The sequence below is a fragment of the Myotis myotis genome, unplaced genomic scaffold (assembly GCF_014108235.1).
Source record: "Myotis myotis isolate mMyoMyo1 unplaced genomic scaffold, mMyoMyo1.p scaffold_m19_p_3, whole genome shotgun sequence".
Lineage (NCBI taxonomy): Eukaryota > Metazoa > Chordata > Mammalia > Chiroptera > Vespertilionidae > Myotis > Myotis myotis.
This window is the reverse complement of record NW_023416335.1, coordinates 203,044,555-203,067,636: the sequence shown is the minus strand read 5'-3', so window position 1 is coordinate 203,067,636 and position 23,082 is coordinate 203,044,555. Positions and strand designations below refer to the sequence as shown.

At 50.6% G+C, this 23,082-nt stretch overlaps 1 protein-coding gene across 10 annotated transcripts in view; it reads right to left on the bottom strand.

Annotated features, from left to right (window-relative positions):
- Positions 1-1,643: 1,643 nt before the first annotated feature.
- The window catches only part of BTBD11 (BTB domain containing 11), a 261,870-nt gene continuing 240,431 nt past the window's right edge, over positions 1,644-23,082 (bottom strand). For 3 of the 10 annotated variants that reach the window (XM_036296936.1, XM_036296938.1, XM_036296939.1), the window contains 5 exons: positions 20,852-20,954; positions 18,104-18,185; positions 13,998-14,066; positions 11,480-11,593; positions 1,644-2,216 (listed from right to left, as the gene is read on the bottom strand). In XM_036296936.1, coding sequence (XP_036152829.1) covers positions 1,971-2,216; positions 11,480-11,593; positions 13,998-14,066; positions 18,104-18,185; positions 20,852-20,954 — 614 coding nt within the window. In that variant the 3' untranslated portion in view covers positions 1,644-1,970. Of the gene's footprint in view, positions 2,217-2,246; positions 3,837-9,652; positions 9,794-11,479; positions 11,594-13,997; positions 14,067-14,589; positions 15,098-18,103; positions 18,186-20,244; positions 20,759-20,851; positions 20,955-23,082 lie in introns of those variants that run through there. The other 7 variants (XM_036296937.1, XM_036296945.1, XR_004965706.1 and 4 more) reach the window with 6 other exon arrangements.

Below are 23,082 nucleotides of genomic sequence, written 5' to 3'. Positions count from 1 at the left end.
ACCAATGATACCAGGACATCTCTTTTAATTGCCTATTCACGCAGACAGATTGTCTTTTTATATTCAGAGCTAAACTCGGAGATGTGTCCTTTCGCGGGGCCCTCGCTATCTGGCTGCCTCATCAGGAAGGGGAGCTCGTGTGCAATGTGATTGCTGAGCGCCAGTTCTATTTTTTCCTACCAAGAGGAAGTTTAAAATCTGCTGGGTTATTTATTTTATTTTTTCCCCTGCTGGGTTATTTTTAAAGACGGTGAAAAAATAGGCATGATATCGGCTTCCGGCTTCTGCAGTGGCCCTGGCCGGAGGCACGTGCTGTTGGGTTCAAGGCCTTGGCCAGCTGCGGGGAGGGGACCAGAGGTGACGGGACGTTTCACCGGGGAGGGCTGGGGAGTGAGTGTCACACAGTCAAGTGGCAGAGAAGGTCACGGGCCTGGCCGTGGACCTGAGGACAGCGAGCCTGGGTTTCTCTGGAGTTGATCTAGTGGTTGGTTTCATTGGGGGATGCGTGATGACTCCCCTCCTTTCCAGAGGGCCATGGTCCCCAGTCCTGGACTGAAAGTTGGGGCTCCACTGGGTCTGGGACCTGCTCAGTCCTTTGTGGGGCTTTGAGCTTTAGACTCAAGTCATAAGCGTCACAAATGTGTCTCACATTTCTGAGTCGATGAGGTGCTTGGGAGAGTGACTGCTTGCAACTCTAATTTAGGAAACATTAGGGAAATGCAAATTAAAACCATGAAGAGCTACCACCTCAAACCAGCCAGAATGGCTATTACAAAAAGGCCAACAAATAACACGTTGGCGGGAATGTGGAGAAAGAGGACCCTGTGCCCTGTGGGAGGGGCTGCAGGTTGGTGCAGCCACCATGGGAAACACTGTGGCGATTCCTCGAAAAACTAAAAACAGATCAACCATTTGACCCAGCAATTCCACTTCTAGGTATTTTTTCCGAAGAAAACAAAAACACGAATTGGAAAAGAATTTTGCACCCCCATGTTCATTGCAGCGTTATTCATAACAGCCAAAATATGGAAGCAACAGATCAATGGCTTAGGAAGATAGCACACAGGAACATTACACAGCAAGAAAAAAAGAATGAAATCTTGCCATTGGTAACAATCTGGGTGGACCTAGGACAGTGGTCGGCAAACTGCGGCTCGCGAGCCACATGCGGCTCTTTGGCCCCTTGAGTGTGGCCACGAAGTTTCAATCGCACTGTACATGCGTGCCCGCACATGTTATTTTGTGGAAGAGCCGCACTCAAGGGGCCGCAGTTTGCCGACCACTGACCTAGGAGACATTATGCTAAGTGAAATAAGTCAGGCAAAGACAAATACCATGTGGTTTCACGTATATGTGGAATCTTAAACAAACAAACAAACAAAACAAAACACTCATAGAAACAGAGGCCAGAACGGGGGGTTTGGGGGTGAAAGAGGCGAAGGGGAATGTAGTCGGTAATAATGTGATAAGGTTACACGGTGACAGATGATCAGTAGGATTAGTGGGTGATCACATCGTAAGGTATAAAAATGTTGAATCACTATGTTTACACCTGAAACTAATATAACCAATATAAGGATGTATGCCGACTATATGCTTAAAAAAAATTAAAAAGAAGAGCTCACGTATCTATACCAAGGATGCACCGTTTGGGAAAATCATTTCTTTTAATGACAGAGAAAGCACACCAAACTAGAACAGAAGCCCGTCAGGAGCTGCCACTGTACCAGTCAACACCCACAGGCCCTGACAGCATTAGCCAGTCACAGGGGAGTCCATCGCGGATGAGGGAACATCCACGCAGCATCTCTGCGGACACGCAGGAGGCAGGAGATGGCCACGGGTCACACATGTGCTGTGTGTTTGTCACCGGGACCCCTCTGCAGTACCGTTTCCTTCCTCATGGATGGTTGTAGGGCCTGAGGAGGTTGGCAAATGACCAGGTGGAAGAGAGGCCTTGCGTACGGGCATCACAGAAGAACCAACACCGAAGACGGATGTGGCCCGGCTTCTCCACAGTCACCCCATGGGACGGAGCACGACGCGGGTCCTCTGAACAGCGGCTCAGGGAGCAGGTACGCTGGACGAACAGCAGCTCCTTTGAAATTCAGGGTCTGCGCACGGCTTCCCAAAGGCATGCTAGGAAATAGGTTTGTCAACGCAACTTGGCCATCCCAAGGGGGGAAAGTCATTCTCCTAGTTTTCACTGCACGTAGCTAGGTTTCAAATGAAAGGACAAGAACAAAGGCAGCAACTCAAAAATTATTTGGAATATTGTGGCACTTCACCCATCTCTGTTGCTTAGAATATATGGCAGAGCAAATGGAACCCTGTTGATATAAACTTTCATTATAGATAACCCTATACTGTACACTCTCCAAATACAGAAAGAAGCCATCCTATCATATAGGTTTCATCTTGAAAAATAATCTAACATAGTCATAGGCTCTGGCTAGTAACAAACTATTAACATCTTCTGAGAATACAGAGAAAACTCTGGAATTACTAGTAAATTCTCTGACGTGCTCGCCCCCCCCCCCCCCATTCAGCATCATCTATGAACACATGTCTGCAAAAGCATCCCAGAATCATTCATAATTAGGAAAAGAAATGGACATGTCGTTTCATCCAATGGACTTTTAGCAGGAAGTGATGGAATATTTGTGGTTTTTTTTTAACCTTGGCAAAAATGAAGCACAAACGTAACATTTCACAGGTGCGGCCCATGCAAATGCATGTTTTCTTATGCGGGGCTATTTCAACCTCACCCCGAAACCACAACTAGCATGCAGGCTGTTTTCGACTACTGAGTGAGAGAGAGCTATTGGCAGTGCACCTCCTCTGTGTCACCGTGATCACTAAGGCAGGAGTATGATTTCACCTTGGATAGACTATCAGCAAGATCTTGTCAGATGCAGGCTTATACAGTGTGGACCTGTGTCTTACTGTTGTTGTTTTTTTAAAGAAAAAAAATCTCAAAACACAGGTCCCTAAACACAATTCAGTTGAAAATGAACTGTTATGCTTTTAGAAATATATTTTAAACTACAGGCTGCCCTGTGTGTGTGTGTGCATGTGTGCGTGTGCGTGTGTGTGTGTGTGTGTGTTTTAATGAACATTTTAAAAAGTCCCCACCCCTAAAAATTTGTCAAATTATTTCTTCGCTATTGGTAACAGTCTCACCAATCTGCGATCAGGGTTGACTCTTGCTCAGCTGTGGCTGCTGCGGTCCTCGGTGGGTAACACAACTCTCTGCAGTTAGGTGTTCCAGCTGCCCACCTGGAACCCAGACGACCTGTGGTTCCCAGTCCGTCCTTCTGACAGTGGTCCCCACAACAGATGCTCAGCGACCCAGCGGTGCCTTCGAATGGGGTTAGCTTGGCGGCCCCGTGTTGGCCTTCAAGCTCTGGACCCAGCTGCGCCCTGCTCTGCAGACCAGTGGAATGTCCTCTGTTTTTCAGCAGGAACCCGTGGAGCTGAATTTGCTTATTCGAGGGGATCCGAGGCAGTAGAGGCAGCTCCCTGGCCCAGCCAAAAGCAGACGCCGGGTGAAATGTGTGTTTGTGTGGAGCCGGTGCCGCAGGAGCACTGGCACGTCCCGGGGAGCGGCCCCTGCACTGGACGCTTCACACGACGGAGCCTTTGGAAGATGACAAGTGGATGGACTGAATCCTGATGGCCAACGTCCTCTGTAAGTCCTGCAGCACATCCTGGCCCGTGCCTTCGCCATTCTTGTCGTAGAGGAGCTGCTTGAACGCCTCGTTCTCAATGAGGACCATCATGTTTTTGAGAAAGTAGCCTTCACAGTACGCGGAGAGCTCGGTGACTCCGAGGAACTGTGGGGAGTGGAGAAGAAGCGGGAGATGGTTATGGTTCTGAGAGCAGCCGATGGCTTCCCTAGGTAACAACGGCGGACACCTATCACGGTGGGCAGACTGTGAAAGTGGCCCTGCTCCTCCACCCTTGGCTATAGTCACACTCTTGGGGCATGACTTTGTAGCTTCTCCGTCTAAGGGCTAGAGTCTGTCTCTTGGACTTGTGACCTGCTCAGGCCAACAGAACATGGTAGAAGGGAGAGTCGCCAGTTCTGAGCTACATTCATGTGGCAGGGTGCTCTCTCTCTCTCAGAACCCAGCCTCTGCCACAAAAACAAGCCCGAGCCAGTTGGTCTGGAGGTGAGTGACCAAGTGAGACCGAGTGGAGTCAACCCAGCTGTCCCCGCTGAAACTTCTGATAGCAACAGGGTCCAGCCAGGATCAGCAAAGCCAGCCAAGATCAACCAGTCAGCTGATCTTGCCGGAGACTCTTGTATACAAGATAAGCACTCACTGTTTCAACCACTGGGTTTTGTGTTTCTTCGTAGCACTATAGATCACTGGCATGCGAAGGGAGTTGTAGACACAATTCTAAGGTCGTTACAAGAATTAACCCATTTAATTCTCACAACAATCCTATGAGTGGGCACTGCCTACCTACCCAATATCTTTAGGGCAGGGGTGATTTTTGCCTCCCAGGAGACATTGGGAAAAGCCTGGAGCTATTTTTGGTTGTCACGAATGGGCTGGTGATGGTGTGTGTCCCGCTGGCATCTAATGGGTAGAAGCCATGTTGCTGAACGTCCCCACGATGGGCAGTCCCACAGCGAAGAATTGTGCAGCCTGAACCCTTAATAGTGCTGAGCTTGAGACACTGGTCTAGAGACGTGGTTCCTGATAGACTACACCACTACGGGAGGGACTTTGGCAGCCTGGCTCACCGTTAGAAGCCCGAGCAGAAGGCGTGGCGTTTGGCAGACACTTAATGTTTTTTTTTTTTTTAATTTTATTTTATTGATTTTTTACAGAGAGGAAGGGAGAGGGATAGAGAGCCAGAAACATCGATGAGAGAGAAACATCGATCAGCTGCCTCCTGCACACCTCCTACTGGGGATGTGCCCGCAACCAAGGTACATGCCCTTGACCGGAATTGAACCTGGGACCCTTGAGTCCATAGGCCGGCGCTCCATCCACTGAGCCAAACCGGCCAGGGCAGACACTTAATGTTTGAGGAATGTGTGAACGAATGGTAACTCTCAGAGCAGTGAAACTCACAGCAGTCATTTATTGAGAGCTTACGATGTGCTGGGCACCTTGCAAGGCATTTCACAGGCATCATCCCATTTGATCTTCAAATTTCCCTGAGGCAGGTACCATCACCTCCTCCAATTTATGGATGAGGAAATGGAGGTAAGAGCACAAATCACTCACAAAAATTCATACAACATGCCCAGGGCAGAACCAGGAACTGAACCCTTAAGGTAGTGCTTGACCCATGAGGTCGCACTGCCTTGGGCCTGATGCTTGTAAGGGTAGGTATTTAACCTCACAGCACGCGATGGAGGAACGCACGTTCGAGCTGCAGAAGCAGATGTGGCTGTGTGGCTCGGCGTCTGTCTTCGCCCTGCTCTACAGTTGTCAAAGCTTGCAGGTCCCTTTATTGCAATGAACTGGAGGCTCAGGAATTGGCTGGGAAGGGCTCCTTGAGATGACATCTTGCTGCTTTATTTAGAATTAGATGCTGAGTCATCCTTCTGAATGCTCGAATATTCTGTCCTTTAAACCAGAGATGCGCTTTACGTTGTCAGGCGTGACATGGTGCGATGACGATGAGGCAGTGCCCATCGGGTGATGGTGGAATGAGCTGGAAGACCTGGGTTCCATTTGGGGCTCCCCCACCTTATGAATATGTGACCAGGGCTGGGTCACTTGGCCTCTGGCTTTGGGTTCCTCATTTTCAAAATGGGAATCATGACACTTGCAACACAGACCTGTTGGCAGGATTCAGTGGAATATGATTGATGGCAGGACTCTGTCATCAGCTCTCAGAGGAGGCAGGATGGAAAGCAGCTAAGGGAGGGGGCTCTGGAATCTGCCTGGGTTTTCAGTCCAGACTTCGCCACTCACTAGCCATCTGCTGTTGGAAAAGTTACTTAATCTCTCTGTGCCTTAGTATTCTTATCCATAACATGGGGACCAAAATAATACCAAATGAGCTGTCATTGTGATTAAATGAGATAATACATGGATCATCCAGAACACTGACTGTAATCAGTAGTCACTCACTGTCAGTTGTCACGATAAATGTAGACTATAATTCTTCTTCTTCTCAATAACTTGTATCGGTGACCCATGTGTACAAAGTGGCCAGGTTGTGGTAAGAAGAGTTGACTGTATCTACAGAACCCAGCTCAGCTACCTGGCCTGTAACCTTGAACTTGCTGACGTCATGTGCTGATCCACTGAGCCAACAGCCCAACTGTCTACATAGAGCCCATGTGAAACCAAATCGACAGCAACAAAACAACCTGACTAAAAAAATTGGCAGAGGATCTGAATAGGTATTTTTTCCAAGGAAGACATACAGACAGCGAACAAGGACAGTAAAGGTGTTTAACATTACTGATTTTTAGAAAAATGCAAATCAAACCCACAATAATGTATACCTCATACCTGTTAGAATGGCTATCATCAAAAGGACAAGAAACAAGTATTGCAAAGGATGTGGAGAAAAGGGAACCCTTATACACTGTTGGTGATATTGTAAATTGGTGCAGCCACTGCGAAAATCGGTACCGAGGTGCCTCATAAAATTAAGAATAGAACTACCTTATGATCCAGCTATTCCACTTCTCGGTATTTATCCAAAAAATATAAAAACACTAATTTGAAAAGATACATGCACCTCTATCTTCATTGCAGCATTATTTACAATAGCAAAGACATAGGAACAACCTAAATGCCCATCAATAAATGAATGGATATAGAAGATGGTTATATATATATATGATCTTCTACACACACACACACACACACACACACACACACACACACACACACACACTGGAATACTACTCAGCTCTAAAAAAGATGAAACGTTGCCATTTGCAGCAACATAGATAAACCTTAAGGTTTTATCATGCTAAGTGAAATAAGTTGGACAAAAAAGAAAAAAAGCCATATGGTTTTACTCATATATGGAATATAAAACAAAAAAGAAATGAACAAACAAAAATAAAAAACAAGCCCATAGCTACAGACAACAGATTGGTGGTTACCAGAGGGGAAGTACGTTGAGAGAGGGTATGGAGATGGATGGAAACTAGAATATTGGTAGTGAGCACCCTATAGTGTATACACATATCAAATTATAATGTTGTATGGTTTGGCTCAGTGGATAGTGTCGGCCTGTGGGCCGAAGGGTCCTGGGCCAAAGGGTCCTGGGTTCAATTCTGGTCAAGTGTATGTACCTCAGTTGCAGGCTCCTCTCTGGCCTGGGCCCCGGTCAGGGCGTTTGCAGGAGGCAACCCATTGATGTGTCTCTTTCACATTGATGCTTCTCTGTCTTTCCCTCTCCCTTCCACTCTCTCTAAAACTCAATGGAAAAATATCCTCGGGTGAGGATTAAAAAAATTAATAAAAAAATGTTGTACACTTGAAACATATAAAGTTATTAACCAATGTTACCACACAAAAAAATAATTCTTCCACAGTGCTGGAGCAAACATACAAAAAACCATGTGCAATCTTGTACAAATCAAATCACTTTTCTGGGCCTCAGTTTTCCAAGCTACAAAACGAGGGGGGTAGACTGGAGGGAACCACACTCAGGGTGCATTTGGGATGCGGACACACCAGGGAGTTCTGTGGTCTCCGAATGACTGGGGACTGTATATCAGACACTTGTCCATGTCCACACAGCTAATTACTAACAGAACTGGGACCAAAACTCTCAGCTCCCAGACCTGCGATTTTAACCTTTTCATCTCATGGCACACATAAACTAATTACTGAAATTCTGTGGCACACCAAAAAATTGTATTTTTTGCTGATCTGACAAAAATATGTATAATTTTTATTTATTCACACTGGACAGCTATTGTTGTGTTGGCTGTTGTCATTTTTTTTTTTTTAATTTGACAATCTAAAGGAGAAGAGGTCAATGCCTGCATGTTTTAAAAATTCTTGCGGCATACAGGTTGGAAATCACTGTCCTAGACCAATGGTTGACAAACTACAGGCCTGCTACGTGTTTTTGTTAAGGTTTTATTGGAACACAGCCACACCCATTCATTTATATATTGTCTGTGGCTGCTTTTGCACTGCATGGCAGAGTTAAGTAGGTACAAAAGGAATCGTATGGCTTGCGTGAAAATATTTACTGGGCCCTTCACAGAGAAGGTTTGCTGGCTCCGGAGCCTCTGATGGGACAGCTTTGCTGGTTAAGAAAGGACGGCTAAGCCGAGCGTTTAAGGAATGGGCTTCTCATCTGTATAAAACTCCACAGCTGTCCCAGTTACATGGAGTAGAGAGGTAAAGTTGCCATGGCCTCGCTGGCGCTTGGAACGTGGTGGTTAGCAACTAAATGCCTGCATTTCCTGTGGTTCTACACCAGGTGCTGGCTTCTTCCTTTTGTTCTCTTTTACTAAATCAGCCCCCGTTTGCAGCACGATCCGTCAGTAATAGAATCCACATGGCACGTGGTAATTAGTGGGGGCTGCAGTGTCCACAGCGCAGGGGAGCAGGGCAGGGGCGCGGGCACTGCCCAGGCCTCCATGCCCGTGTTCCCGGAAGGACAGGCGTCTGCATTGGAAACACTCTAGGGCAGTGATGGCGAACCTTTTGAGCTCGGCGTGTCAGCATTTTGAAAAACCCTAACTTAACTCTGGTGCCGTGTCACATATAGAAATTTTTTGATCTTTGCAACTATAGTAAAACAAAGATTTATATTTTTGATGTTTATTTTATATATTTAAATGTCATTTAACAAAGAAAAATCAACCAAAAAAATGAGTTTGCGTGTCACCTCTGACACGCGTGTCATAGGTTCGCCATCAGGGCTCTAGGATGTGGCCTGGGAGGCCGAGGCCGGTGTCTGTAAAAGGCAAAGCTCTGGCTGCAAAGGTACCTAAATGAAAGAGACAGTTCTCTGCCACCGATGTTCTCAGCCTGGCACAAACGTGCGCCCAGCCAGGGCTCATGTTGCTCGGGGCTGCATTACTAAATAACGAGATAGTGGCCGAGGCTGCCTGCCAAGGAGCATGAAGAGATTAAAACGGGGTTGTGGAATTCAGGCCTTACCACCAAGGCGATGGGCCACGGCAAAGCCACGTGTGATGTGGGGTTCACAGGGCATGTGTGTCCATGGCTGGGGGTGGACAGAGGACCACAGACTGATCAGGCTCTCTTTCTGGGTAGAGAGAGTCTTTCTGGATGCTTTTCTGCAAAGTAATCAGTTTAAGATTTTTTTTTTAAGCCTGTGTCCTGAGAAACCAGATTTTGGTAAAGCTGTCACTTCACCAAAACACCCAGTGCTGTATCCATGTGTGTGTATATGTGTGTGTGTGTGTGTGTGTGTGCACTGTGCAGTATGAAGTAAGTAGGCTGGCTGTACTTTTGATTTACTGATGACCGATCAGAAAATCTTTTTTTAATATCAAGGATCATTGCAAATATTTAAAACAATTTTTTAGGCCATGCAGTAAACCCAAAATTAAGAACCTGTGCTTTGGAGTCAGGCAAATCTAGGTTTATACTCCTGGGTACTATCCCAAAGAACTGAAACAGGGGCTCGAACACAGGGTTTGTCCACTCATGTTCACAGCAGCATTACTCACAATCGCCAAAAGGTGGAAGCAACCTGTCAATGATGGACGAATGGATAAACACCACGTGGTGTACACATACATTATTCAGCCTTAAGAAGGAAGGGCATTCTGACACATGCCAAGACATGGATGAACCTTGAGGACACGGTGCTAAAGTGAAATAAGCCAGTTACAAAAGGACAAACACTGTGTGATTCCACTTCAAGGAGATACCCAGGAGAGTCAGACTCACAGAGACAGAAAGTAAAATGGTGGTTTCCAGCAGCTGGGTGGAGAGGGAAATGGGGAGTCAGTGTTTAATGGGTACAGAGTTTTAACCTAAGATGAGAAACCTGGAGACGGAGGGTGGTGATGGCTGCATGGCAATGTGAATGTACTTAATTGTGCTGAACTGCACATTTAGAAATGGTTACAGTGTGAACTGCATGTTACATATATTTTACTATAATAGAAAAACAGTAACCCCTCCGTAATAGCTGTGTGACCTTAAGCAAGTTACTTCCCCTCTCTGTGCCTGTTTCCTTATGATGACATGGGACCGGTGATAGCATTTATCTAAAAGGGTTGTGGTGAAGATTAAAAGAGATGGTGCCACAAGGCTGTTAGCACAGGAGCCTGCACACGAGAAGGAATTGTTGAATGCTGGTTTAAGACAGAAAATAACATCTCACACGCAACCTGGTTTTTCCCGATGAGCCACGAGAGAATTATGCACATCAGGTGTCCCTCCGCAGAGCTGTGGATGTCAGAGGCAAGGACACTGAGCTCCAGGTATCAAAAGCTTTTCGTTTGTTTTTGATTGATTCCCGATTTTACCTCATTATTTCTTCCCAGCGAATGTGAATCCCCCATCCTGAGCACAGGAAACAGCAGGAAGCGGCACCTGGGCTAATTAATCCTCTTGGTCCCAGATCCCCACGTGTGAAACGAACTAGATTAAAACCAGTGGGTCCCGAAAACTGGAGTGAAGGCTGGCCGTGGCGCTGAAGTCACAGCAGTCACCCTGGGAGCTCGTTAAAAATACAGATTCCTGGGCCCCGCTGTCGGGACCTGGCTGTGGCCATGCGGAGGGGGGAGGGAACTAAGCAGATTGAAACTCTCCCCTAGTGATTCTGATTAGTAGTGTTAGACCCACCGGTCCCTGGCTCTCCCCCGTCCTGACACCCTGATCTCAACCTTGGCCACATCCGAGAATCACAGGGGGAGCTTAGAAAAACACCCTCTCTCTGGGCTCCCCCAGAAGAGCTTGTGGAATTGCTCTGCGAGAGGTCCCGGGACCAGGGATTTTAGGTGAGCGTCCAGGTGGCGCCTGTGCGGCCCACGCAGCAACTAGGCACCAGAATCACCTGCGAAGCCACAGATGGGCCTCCCCCAGAGTTTCTGATTCTGGAGGTCGGGATGGGGCTCTAGAACGTACACTCTGAACAGGTTCCCTGGGGGTGCTGACGGTGCTGGATGGTGCCCACACGCCGAGAACCTTTGTTCCAGAACCTCGCTGCCCAAGGTGTGGCTCCGCCCAGTCTCGGGGGGGGGGGTTCCCCTGGGAGCTTGTCACACCAGCGGGACCCAGTGGCCACCTGCGGCTGAAGCAGCCTGCAATGCGGGGCAGTGGGAGCACTCGGTAAAAACAACTCTGCTCCGGGGACCTCTGGGTTCCCGCTTTCATCTGGAGGGGCGGGAGGAAGGGACGGCATTATTCCAGAGCTGGGAGGGTGCAGGCGGGGCAGCCCCGGGTGAGCAGGCCCGGCCTGGGCTCTGCCTGTCTCGGTCTGACTGTGCGGGGACACCTCGCCCGCGTGCGCGCACGGTCAGCTCGGGCAGCGCCGGCGGCCTTACCTTGGCGTGGTTGTAAATGTCCACGCAGTTGTCCGAGTTGATGCCTTTGGCACAGATAATCTCACAGTGTCGCTGCAGAGCCTCCAGCTGGAAAAATTTAGCCGCAGACAGAAGCTAAAAACCGTAAAAGAACCTGTTAGAGGTTGGGCGGTGGAAGGTGAGGCAAACCCCCCTGCTCCACAGCGGTGTCCCGAGGGGACGGGACTGGGAATACTGTGGGTACGTCGGAGGAATGAGACACAGCGATGGAACTCTACCGTGGGGAAGGTGGCTCAGGGGAGGGGTGGGTGGGTGGGAGGGAACCAAACTCACATCTACTAGAGCAGGAGGTCGAGCAAAATGCCTAAAACGGTTCTGTCCCGAAATCAGGGTGAATGGTGTCAGTTAGCAAGATGGATATGGACGTGGCTGGCTCCCTGTTTATCTAGGACAACACTCAAGTGTCACCTCCTCCGAGAAGCCTCCCAGACCACCTCATCTCAGGTGGTCCCCCTCCATCACCGCCTGTCCCCCACGACCCTGTCTTTCTCCTCCTCACAGCCCTTCTCACACCAGACATGATGTCATTCCGGTCGCCCTCCCCAGCATCTGGGAGGGCGGGGATTGCTGTCTGTTTGCATCAGTGCTGTGTCCCAGCCGGGCAAGTGGCCTGGCAGAAGTGTGCTGAGAGCTGAGAGACGGACAGGCTTGGGGGAAGAGAAGAAAGAGCTAAAACACCAAAGGGACGCCTTTGGGGAAAGGCTTGGGGGCTGGGGGCTGGGGGCTGGGTGAACTGCTCTTTTTAAACAAACCCTTCCGTAGTATTTACATGATCTAAATATATGTTCATTATTTTGATTTGAAAATTTTTAAAAAAATGTTTACAGCTTGGCTGGTGTGGCTCAGTGGATTGAGCATCGTCTGTGCACCAAGAGGTTGCTGGTTTGATTCCTAGTCAGGGCGAATGCCTGGGTTGTGGGCTTGATCCCCAGTAGAGGGTGTGCAGGAGGCAGCCAACTGATATTTCTCTCTTATTGATGTTTCTATCTCTCTCCCTCTCCCTCTCAAATCAATTAAAAGGAAAAAAAAAACCCATAAAATTACACCAGGACTTGTAAAATTGTGAAATAATTGAAGAAAAAAAAGTTTACAAAAGAACCCGTGTCCTGAGACTGTAGCCTGGGGCTAAAGGAGAGGAGAAGGGTCAGAGGGGCGGTCCAGAGAGACAAGAGAGTAACTTTTGGGGGGGTGCGGGGGACTGACCACCGAGGGCCGTTTACAAAGCACTTCATCCTATTTCATTTACTCAGGAAACTTTCCTGGAGAAAAGGATAAAGGGGCCACACAGGGAGGACACTGCTCTAGGGCACCCACTATGTGCCAGGCACTGTTCTAAGCACCTAATACTCAGGAACTCCTAAAATCCTAAACACCCAATGAGGTAGAATTATTACCCCCATTTTATAGGTGAGGAAACTGAGGCTCAGAGCAGTTAAGTACTTGTCCCAGATCACACAGCTCAGAGGGGCAGAGCCTGGATTTAAACCCAGTCTGGCCCAGAGTCCATGCTTTAGCCGGTGGGTGGGGCCGCCTCGTGGACAACCGGCAGCGTTCTGACATCTCTGCTCGGCCAGGGACCCTGGACTTCAGACACCTCAGTGGGGTCCTGTGTCTTGCTCAGGAGCAGAGTGATTTGGGCTTTTGGTTCAAAGCTTCCAACTTGGAATAGGAAAACCTACAAGGGTTCCGCTTCGAGGAGGGAGCAGGGGAGGTCTTGGCCTCGGACAGAAAAGAGCAGGAACAGGTCCCCTGCCACGGGCTGAATCCCCAAGGCAGACGGGAGTGAGGGGCGGTCTGGGTGCTGGCGGGAGTAAGGGGCGGTTGGGGTGCTGTGGGAGTGAGGGGCGGTTAAGGTGCTGGCGGGAGTGAGGGGCGGTTGGGGTGCTGTGGGAGTGAGGGGCGGTTGGGGTGCTGGCGGGAGTGAGGGGCGGTTGGGGTGCTGTGGGAGTGAGGGGCGGCCGGGGTGCTGGCGGGAGTGAGGGGCGGTTGGGGTGCTGGCGGGGGGTGCTGCGGGAGTGAGGGGCGGTTGGGGTGCTGTGGGAGTCCGGGGCCATCAACCTCAGTGAAGCCAGGAGAGCTTCGTAACGGGCTCCCAGCTTCTGCTCAGGGCCAGAGCTGGGATCTGAAGGCTGTTTTTAGATGATATGATTATCTTACAAATGACCAGGGACAAATCATCAAGGATAGTTCCTGATGAGGACATCGAGCCCCAGCTGTGCTTGGAGACGCAGCCTCTTCAGTAAATTTCCTTTGCCCCCTCTCCCTCCCCAACCAGCCGCAAGCCAGTTAAAACTGGGTTTCAGCGAAGGGGGTCTGCTAGTGCACCAAGCACCCCACCCTTCCACGAGGAGTGAGACAGGACCCCAAACCTGCATCCAAACAAAAACCCAACACGAGTGCTCCCAGGCCTGCTGACGTGTGCCATGCCCTGAGTTCACAGAGGTGCCTCCATCCCCCAGCGCCACTGCGGATGCCTTACCTCCATTATCTCGTTGTTTTTAATGAGCAGCGACTCCGGGCCACCGTAGTAGAGATACTGCATGACCAGCTGGAAGAAAGGACACAGCGTGTGAGGCGTCAGCCACACAGACAGTCATCTTTTTTTTTTAATATATAATATATTTTATTGATTTTTTATAGAGAGGAAGGGAGAGGGATAGAGAGTTAGAAACATCGATGGGAGAGAAACATCGATCAGCCGCCTCCTGCACACCCGCTACTGGGGATGTGCCCGCAGCCAAGGTACATGCCCTTGACCGGAATCGAACCTGGGACCCTTGAGTCCGCAGGCCGACGCTCTATCCACTGAGCCAAACCGGTCAGGGCCAGACAGTCATCTTAAAGCTGCACTGAAATCAATTCATCCTCCCAGGACGTTAATAAAGGCCAAACCAACAATAACAACCCCGCGGGCTGTTGACAAAGCACTTCATCCTGTTATCTCCTTTACTTGGGCCGGAAATGCTGCTCCTCCGTGGAGATCCCTGGCAAATGGCATTGAAACGGGGCTGCCCCACGCCCCCTTCAGACGTTGCCAGCACAAGCCTTTTCTGCAAGGGGGTGAAACGCACCGTCCTTAGGCCGCAGGGCCTGGCTGCGGAGTTGTTTTTCTTGGCAGCTGTCAACCTGCATGAAGCCGGGATGCAAACGGCACACAGCCTCATGGAGGCCCCGCGTCCAGGTGCAGCCTCAGCTGCGTCTGGCTCCGGCCTGCGTGTGATGTTAAGCGGTCGTGGAGAGAGGAAACGCAAGGCAGCCTCATTTACTAAACTCCTTCGGTCAGCATGGAAGTGAGGTGAACAGGCCCCTGGGAGCCTCCTCCTGGGTTGGATTCAGCCCGACTTGGCCTATTTCAAGCCACAAATGAGGCTTTTCTTTTTTTATGGGGAAGGCGGGGCGCAGGCAAAAGCCCTGGGGGTGGAGGGGCTGCTCCCTGCCCCTCACAGGAGCTTGAGGGCTTGAGGCTCCTGTGGCCAGCAAGCCTTTCCCATCAGAAGCAATTACAGGCCTCCATTGCTCTGGGCTGTGCTTTGCCCTGGATGGTCTCTTATTCCTCGAATCTGTTGAATTTGTTGAGTGCTGATTGCAAAACAGGTTCTTATTTTAGGAACCTCCCCAATTAGTCCCAGGCCTAATGGTGTAGTGCCCCCTTCCCGGCACCCAGAGAGCGGGGAACACGTGCACGTTCCAGTGTCTAGCTAGCTCCTGCTCCAGACTCTAACGGGCCTCGGCTTCTCTCCTCGGGCCTGGGTGGCTTTGAGGGAAGGGCCAGGTCGCCACCGCAGGGAGGCAGTGAAGAGAACAGGTCCGGGGGTCAGCCAGGCCCGGGTCTGAACCTCAGCTTGGCTGTGATGAGCGGTGGGCGCTGGGGCACATCCTGCCTGTAAGGTGGGGGAAGAGCTGGCGGGGGGGGGGGGGGGGGCGGGCAGCTGGGAGGGCCCAAGGCGATGATGGATGGCAGTGGTTCTCAGGGTGGCCCCTGGACCAGTAGCGTCGGCATCACCTGGGTTCTGGTAAGACATGCACATTCTCGGGCCGCAGCCCAGACTGACAGAATCGGGGATTCTGGAGGCGGGGCCCGGGAATCTGCATTGGAACGTGTTTTCTGTGTTTTCACAAGCCCCCTCTGCCCTGTGGGTATTTTGAAGCTAAGGTGTGAGAACCGCAGTAACTGAGAGTGCTGGGGTAATGGGAGGAGGATGAGGCTCCCCAATGCTGATGCCTGGGCCTCGGCTCAGAGTCTGACCTAAATGGTCTGACTCACGGCCTGGTTACTGGGCGCTGTCAAAGCTCCCAGGTGACTCTAACATGCAGCCCAGGTGAGAATCACCTGCTTGGAGCCTTACACAGAGGAAGCGCTCAAGGATACCAGTGCTCCCACTTGGGAAGTGTACTCCAGAGCCAGGCCTGCTGGTTCAAATCCTGGCTCTGTCACTAACTAGCACTGAGACTAGGGGGTGCATCATTTAAGCCCTCTGGACCTCCGTTGTTTTATCTCCAAACACGTCCAGAATCATCCAGATAACCACGTGCAAGCAGAGGCCGGTGCCTCATTCACAGTTGGAGCCCCATTAAGGTTTCTTCACCGTCCTCCCCACCCCTGACCCTAAAGCCCAGCAGCGGTTTCATGGAAACGTTTAACCCCAACAGCTGCTGCCATTCCGGAAGGGGCTGTGGCCACTTTCCTCCCAGTAGGAAATGTGGTGAGGGGTGGGGGTGAGGGGCTGGGAAAAGGGGAAACAGGCACTGGGATGAGTGGGGGGGTGCCAACTCCCAGTCCCATCCTGGGGCTCCAGCCTCCTCTCTGCTACCCCCACCCCAGGGGGACGGCTCACCCGGGCTGGCTTGGCACCCCTTTCAGCCGCTCCCCAAAGCTTAGTGCCAAGTAGCCCATTCAACAGGGACTTAGGCTTAGCAGGGAGGTGGTGTATCAGTTATGCCACAGAAAATAACCTGCTTAATGAGGCTGAGGGTGTCTTGCCTATGGCTATTTGGAGAGAGTTCTTTACTTTGAAGTTTCAACATAACAAGAAAAGTGCACCTCTAATGGTGGAAATGCAGACTTTGGGGCTAGTCTTTGGCGAGGGCACGGTCTCCCTGGCAGCCCTCTGAACAGCAGGCTCTGAGGCACCGGGCCCAACAGTGGAGGGAAGCACCAGCATCTGGCCTGTCTTCTCCCCCACGTGGCTCACACCCGGTGGGCCCAGTGTATCTTTTCCATCTCTGCTAACCCTAAACCCAGCCAATGACTGACAATCCCTTTCCCTCAAACGTACCCTACGACCTCCCACTTCTGTGCCTCTGTTTATGTTTCTGCTGTTCCTGGAAACCGAGGCTCAGAAAGCTTGGGCGATCTGTCCAAGGTCCCAGGAGAGACACTGCTTTTCAACAGGGGGAGGAGTCAGTTTAGACAGAGGGATGTAGCATGTGAATCCCGGAATGCAGCTCTGCCTTCCAAGTCCAGAGGAGGGCCCGGCTCCGTGACCCTGGTCCCCGCCGGCCCGGCCTCCTGCTTGTCTCTGAGATGTCTCTTAACTGTCTTACACTGAGAGTCTCCTGAGGCTGGCCCGAGTCTTACCCACTTGCTTACTCTTTCCTTCCAGAATTGCACGGGAGGAAAGCAAGGTCCAGTTCAGACTCTGCCAAGCACCATCCCAGCACACCCACGTTGGCCTGCTAACCCTGGCTGGCGGGAGGACAGCACGAGGGACCCCGGTCTCCCCTGCAGGCCTGCCCTGGGAGGTGTAAGCAGCCCACCAGGCTCCAGGCCCTGGAGGAGACTCAAAGCTCCAGGAAAAGGGCTGCAAAGCCGATCCAGGGTGAATTTCTATGAGTTGCAAGCAGGCCCTTGTGGGGTACGACGTATGAATGGAGCATGAAGGAGGGTGGGAAAGGGAGAAGGCACCCCCTCAGAGATGCCACGTGAACTACAACCCACCGTTCACGGTACAGACGTCCCCCAAATGGGAGAGAGACAAGGTAATGCCACCTGACCTTCGACGAAGGCACCTTCCTTTGCTACTTACATGAGGCTCCTGGTAGGTTCAGATCAGGGTGACAATGACCTTGGATTCCCTGCAGCCCACTGGTTCCTGGTCACACTGGGCTCAACCAGTTCTGGGACTTTATCTGCCCACTGTCCCCCTTTCTTAAGCCCTAAGCCTTCCTTCCTATGGCTCCCCAACTTCTCAGCTTTCAATCTTTCAGCTAACACCTCACCCATGACGCCTTCCCCAATTCCCCTGGTCTGAGTTGTCACAGCACATCGGCTCACTCCTCTCTCTCAGCCCCCGTCACGTTATACTATAATGAAGTAATTACTCAGAGTTACCCCCTCTGGGCTGGGAGTCCCCAGGAGAGGACTGTCTTTTACCCTGTGCCCTGGGTCCCAGCACAGTGTCAGGCACATAGCAGGCGCTCATGCTATCCCTACTCAGTGTAGGGGTGAATGGATGGCAAGTGGGAAGGGCAGTGTGAGGAGGGGGCCGGAGTGCAGGAGACGGATGGTTTGTTGCAGCAGCTGATCCACAGGCTAAGGACTGGAGGGAACCACCCGTGCCTTGGGCCCACCCAGCAGGGGCTCACCTGAAAGATGGGGTACTTCACATAGCCGATCTCTATGCAGCTGCTGTCATTTGTTGGCTTGCTGGAGAGCAGCGCTTTGAACCTGAGCAAGATCACAAAAAGAGAAAAAGACTCACAAGCACACCCACAGCTGGCAAGAAACTCGGCTCTTTTATCTCCCTGTCTCTGACATACAGCAAGGACATCGCCACAGATTTCTTAGTTTAACCCTCCCCTCCCTGTAGGATATCGTAATCCAATCTGAAGTTAAACCTCAACTTAAAAGAACAGTGTTGTTCTAGCTCAGTGGTCGGCAAACTCATTAGTCAACAGAGCCAAATATCAACAGTTCAACGATTGAAATTTCTTTTGAGAGCCAAAAATTTTAAAACTTAAACTATACAGGTAGGTACATTGTTATTAACCTAATTAGGGTACTCCTAAGGCTTAGGAAGAGCCACACTCAAGGGGCCAAAGAGCCCTATGTGGCTTGCGAGCCACAGTTTGCCGATCACTGCTCTAGCTGGTTTGGCTCAGTGGATAGAGCGTTGGCCTGTGGACTGAAGGGTCCCAGGTTCGATTCCGGTCAAAGGCACATGCCCGGGTTTGTGGGCTCAATCCCCAGTAAGGGGAGTGCAGGAGGCAGCCAATCAATGATTCTCTCTCATCACTGATGTTTCTATATCTCTCTCCCTCTCCCTTCTCAATAAAAATATATTAAACAAGAAAAAGAAAGAACGGCGTCATTTCTCAAGCAGGTGATTAGAAAAGAGCAAATGCCTTTGAAAACCCCATCTGTCCTGCAGGGCCCGTCACAAAGACTGCCTCCTCCAGGGAGCCTTCCTTGGTTCCTTTGCGGCTCATGGAGTTTTCCAATCCCGCCTTCCCCCTCCCAAACAATCGCTGCTCCAGGCCGGCTGGGACCTGTGCCCTTTCTGCTTCTGCTGCATCCTCGGAGCCCGTGCCTGTCCGATGCATCGTGGGTACTGAATCAACATCTGTTGACTCCCTGGGGCTCCCCCGTGGCTGACCTTCTGCCTGAGCTTTTAGATGCACTTTCCTGCCGTCCACTAAACTACATGCTCCTGGAGGGTAGAGAACCTGCCACTGGAACACACCGATAATCTATTTAGGAATAAGCTCCGTGTTTCTTTTTGTAAAAATTAAACATTTAATCTTGAAATAATTATAGATTTTAGAAGACATGCAAAGATAGTTCCTGCTTATCCTCACCCAGTCCCCCCTGCTGTTAACATCCTACACAGACAGCCATGGTCTCTTTGTCCAAACCAAGAAATGAACATGGTCACAACATCGATCTGTTTGTTCAATAGTATTATAACTGAGAGCTATGCAAGAGATGGCATGTTTTTCTTGTGGTGGCAAAGCAGACACATGGGGTTTGCATTTTGTTTGAGGGGCACCGTGGGTGCCAGGTTGCTCTCAGGATCCAGGGAATGCTGGTCAGACACATTCCTTGGCAAGAGTCCCTGGAAGTAGGTTCTTACCCTGGGGCCTGCCTCTTCCTCATTTCAGCATCACTCTCTCCCTGGCCCAGCCTCACTCCTCCTGGTCAGGTCCTTGGACCATGCAGTTCCACATGGTCAACCTTCTCATCTCAAACCGAAAGGCAGAGGAAGGGCAGTGGCGGAGCTGGCTGAGGGTGCCAGACTATTGTCCCCTCCAGTCAGGAAGAGGAAGGCTCACAGGACCCGTGTATTTCGGTGGCTTATGCCAAAGTTCCCTGACATGTGGAGGGCAGGCCTTTCCAGGTGGCCATGTGTGAGGTTGTGCACAGCACGAGGCACCTGGCGGAGGGAGTGCAAACCTAATCCACGCTCCTCCCACGCACTGCTCACTGCTCGCGGAGCTCTCCCCACACCTGCCCTGTCTGCTCGGAGTCACAGGCGCCGAGTCCACACACACACAAAGGCGCTGCTGTTTATGCCGATGGCTACCCACTTTTTTTTTTTTATTGTAAGAAAAAAACACAGAACATGTCATTTACCATCTTAACCATTTTCAAGTGTATGGTAATGTTGATGTTGAGTATATTCCCATGGTTGCACAGTCAATCCTAGAACTCACCAGGTGCCATTAAACACTAACTCTACTCCCCCCCCCCCCCTTTCCTCCTAGCCCCTGGCAACCACAGTTCTTTCTGTCTCTAAGGATTCGCCTCCTCTAGGACCACATATAAATGGAATCAAACAGCATTTGTCTTTTGTGACTGGCTTATTTCACTTTGCATAAGGTCCCCAAGGTTCATCCGTGTTGTAGCCCGTGTCCAAATTGCCTCCCTTTTCAAGGCTGAATAACACATGTGTACACCACACTGAGCTTATCCATTTGTCCACTGATGGACACCTGGGTTGCTTCTACCTGCTGGCTATTGTGAACAATGTTGCTATGATACAATGCACAAATGCCCTGCACTCTTTTTTTGTTAATCCTCACCGAGGATATTTTTCCATTGATTTTTTTAGAGAGTGGAAGGGAGGAGGAGAGACAAAGAGAGAAACATGGACGTGAGAGAAACCCATCGATTGGTGGCCTCTCACACGCACCCTGACACAATCCTTCAGTCTGCAGGCCGGTGCCCGATCCACTGAGCCAGACGGGCGAGGGCTGCTCTGTGCTCTTGAATCCTTGATCAGGAGAAGATAATCTGCCAGTCTGGTGGAGATACCCCCAGAATTGAACTTCAGAGCACAGTAAAAGCCACAGCCACATTCGTAATTCACCTGCTCTCCAAGTAGATGTACATACCTCGGAGAGGCTGTAAATAACAGCACTCTGTGAGCATAAAACGGTCTTCCTTCCACCAGGAAGGTGACATCAGACATTTCTTTATTGTTGAGGAAATGAGGGTCTGGAAGAGGAAAGGGAAAAAAGGCAGCTTTAGTGGAGAGAAGGGTAAAGCTGGGATTCCAGGGGATGAAGTACTCATTGGTGAGGCAGGGACCACACAGAAGCAGAATCGATCAAAGGAACACTCACATCACTGAAATCCAGTTTTTCATTGGAAATCGTCATAGCTTATTCGTGATTCGAAGTGGCACTTACCCACAGAAGACTGACCCACAGCCTGAGTTCAGGTGGCTCCCAGGTGTGAAAGGACACCTGCCCACCTGGCCTCGAAAACTGTCACCTGCCCTGGTTTCCCTCCTTTTCCCTGGCTCAGTGTCCTCCCTGCTGACAGAAGTGGGTGAGAAAAGCTGCCCCCTTGCCACTGTGTTCCAGGGTTTTTGAAGTCCAGGCTCTTCTTTCCCTGGGTCAGTGACAAATGAGCCAGTCCCCTGTCTCACCTCCAATCCTATCCTATATAATAAAAGGTTAATATGCAAATTGACCGAATGGTGGAATGACCGGTCCCTATGATGTGCACTGACCACCAGAGGGCAGACGCTCAATTCAGGAGCTGCCCCTTGGTGGCCAGTGAGCTCCCATAGGGAGAGTGCCACTCAGTCACTCGGGCTCACGGCTGGCGAGTGCAGCGGTGGTGGCGGGAGCCTCTCCTGCCTCCATGGCAGTACTAAGGACATCTGACTGATGGCTTAGGCCCACTCCCATCATCAGTTGGACATCCCCTGAGGGTTCCTGGACTACAAGAGGGTGCAGACCGGGCTGAGGGACACCCCCACCCCCCCGCCGAGTGCACGAATTTCATGCACTGGGCCTCTAGTAAGAACAGAAGATAGAACCAGTACTTATGGGGCACTCACGATGTGCCAGGCTCTGTGTAAGCTGGCCTAACACATGTCAGCTCATTCAGTCCTGGGGGGTAGGTGTGCATTTGAGGAAACTGAGGCACAGAAAGTTACAGTGACTTGCTTAAGCTGGTGACAGGTGGGGAAACTGCCTGGTTCAGACTCATCACCACCATGTATCTGCTCTTTGCCTCTCCCCCTGACCTGCACACTCTGGGTGTGTGTGTGTGGCGGGGGGGGGGGGGGGGGGGGGGGGGCGGACCATGCCTGTCCTTGCCACGTCCTTTCCTCTGTCTCTAGCACAGGAAGGTGGTAGAACTTGGGCTCTCAAGCCAGAAATCTCAGTGACCTTTGGCAAGTTATTGAACCATTTCGTGCCTCAGTTTCCACTTCTGTAAAATGGGAATAGTAATATCCATTATATCCCGACATCCTAGAATCATAGTGAGCATTATATGAATTAATTCATGTGAAGCATAAATTAATGGCTGACACATACTGCCCCTCAGGGTTAGCAGAACATCTAGATGCTCAATTGACATTTTCTGAATGAATGAAAGCATGCTCTGGCCATTGCTTTAGAGTCATGTTGTCGGAGCTTGTCAAGGACATTGGGCCCCTGCTTAGCCTGGGGACCTGCTTGTTGTTGAAGGGCCCTTCCCCAGGGGTTAAAGGTTTGTCCTGAAACAAAACCCAGCTGCTCCCTACCACTGGGTTTAGGCTGCTCTAAAGCACTGAGGGAGGGAGCCAACCCCCTGGGTTCCTGGGGACCGACCCCCAGCTGTTGGGCCCACCCTGTCTGACTGCACCTTGAACCCCTGGCCTGGCCCCAGTTTTGCCCAGACCTTGGACCCAGAACTGGCCTTCCTAGCTGATTCTCCTTACTCAGCCCTCAGCCCCTATGCTGCCCCAGATGGTGGTTCCCCCTTATATTCTCTGCCATCTCTTCCCATTAAGAAATCTTAATTTAAAACATATCTGAAAAGCATAAAAAAAGTCAAAATCACTTGTGATCCCACTATCTTCCAACATTTTTATTGCCCCCCTCCCCCAGCCCCAAACTTCTAAAACTATCCAGGTAAAGGCAGTTAGGCTATAGAGGAAGGCCTCAGAGTGGACGGCCACTCACTTCTCCACTTGCTTTAAAGGCTGTTAGCAGTTTGGAGTGACTTTCTCCCTCTTCTCAGCAACCTGCCTCCCTCCACTCACTCTCTCTCACTCCCACTGTGCACCTCCAACCACCACCCTAGCCTGCTTCCCAAATTGCTAATATCTCCTCCCTTTAGCTCC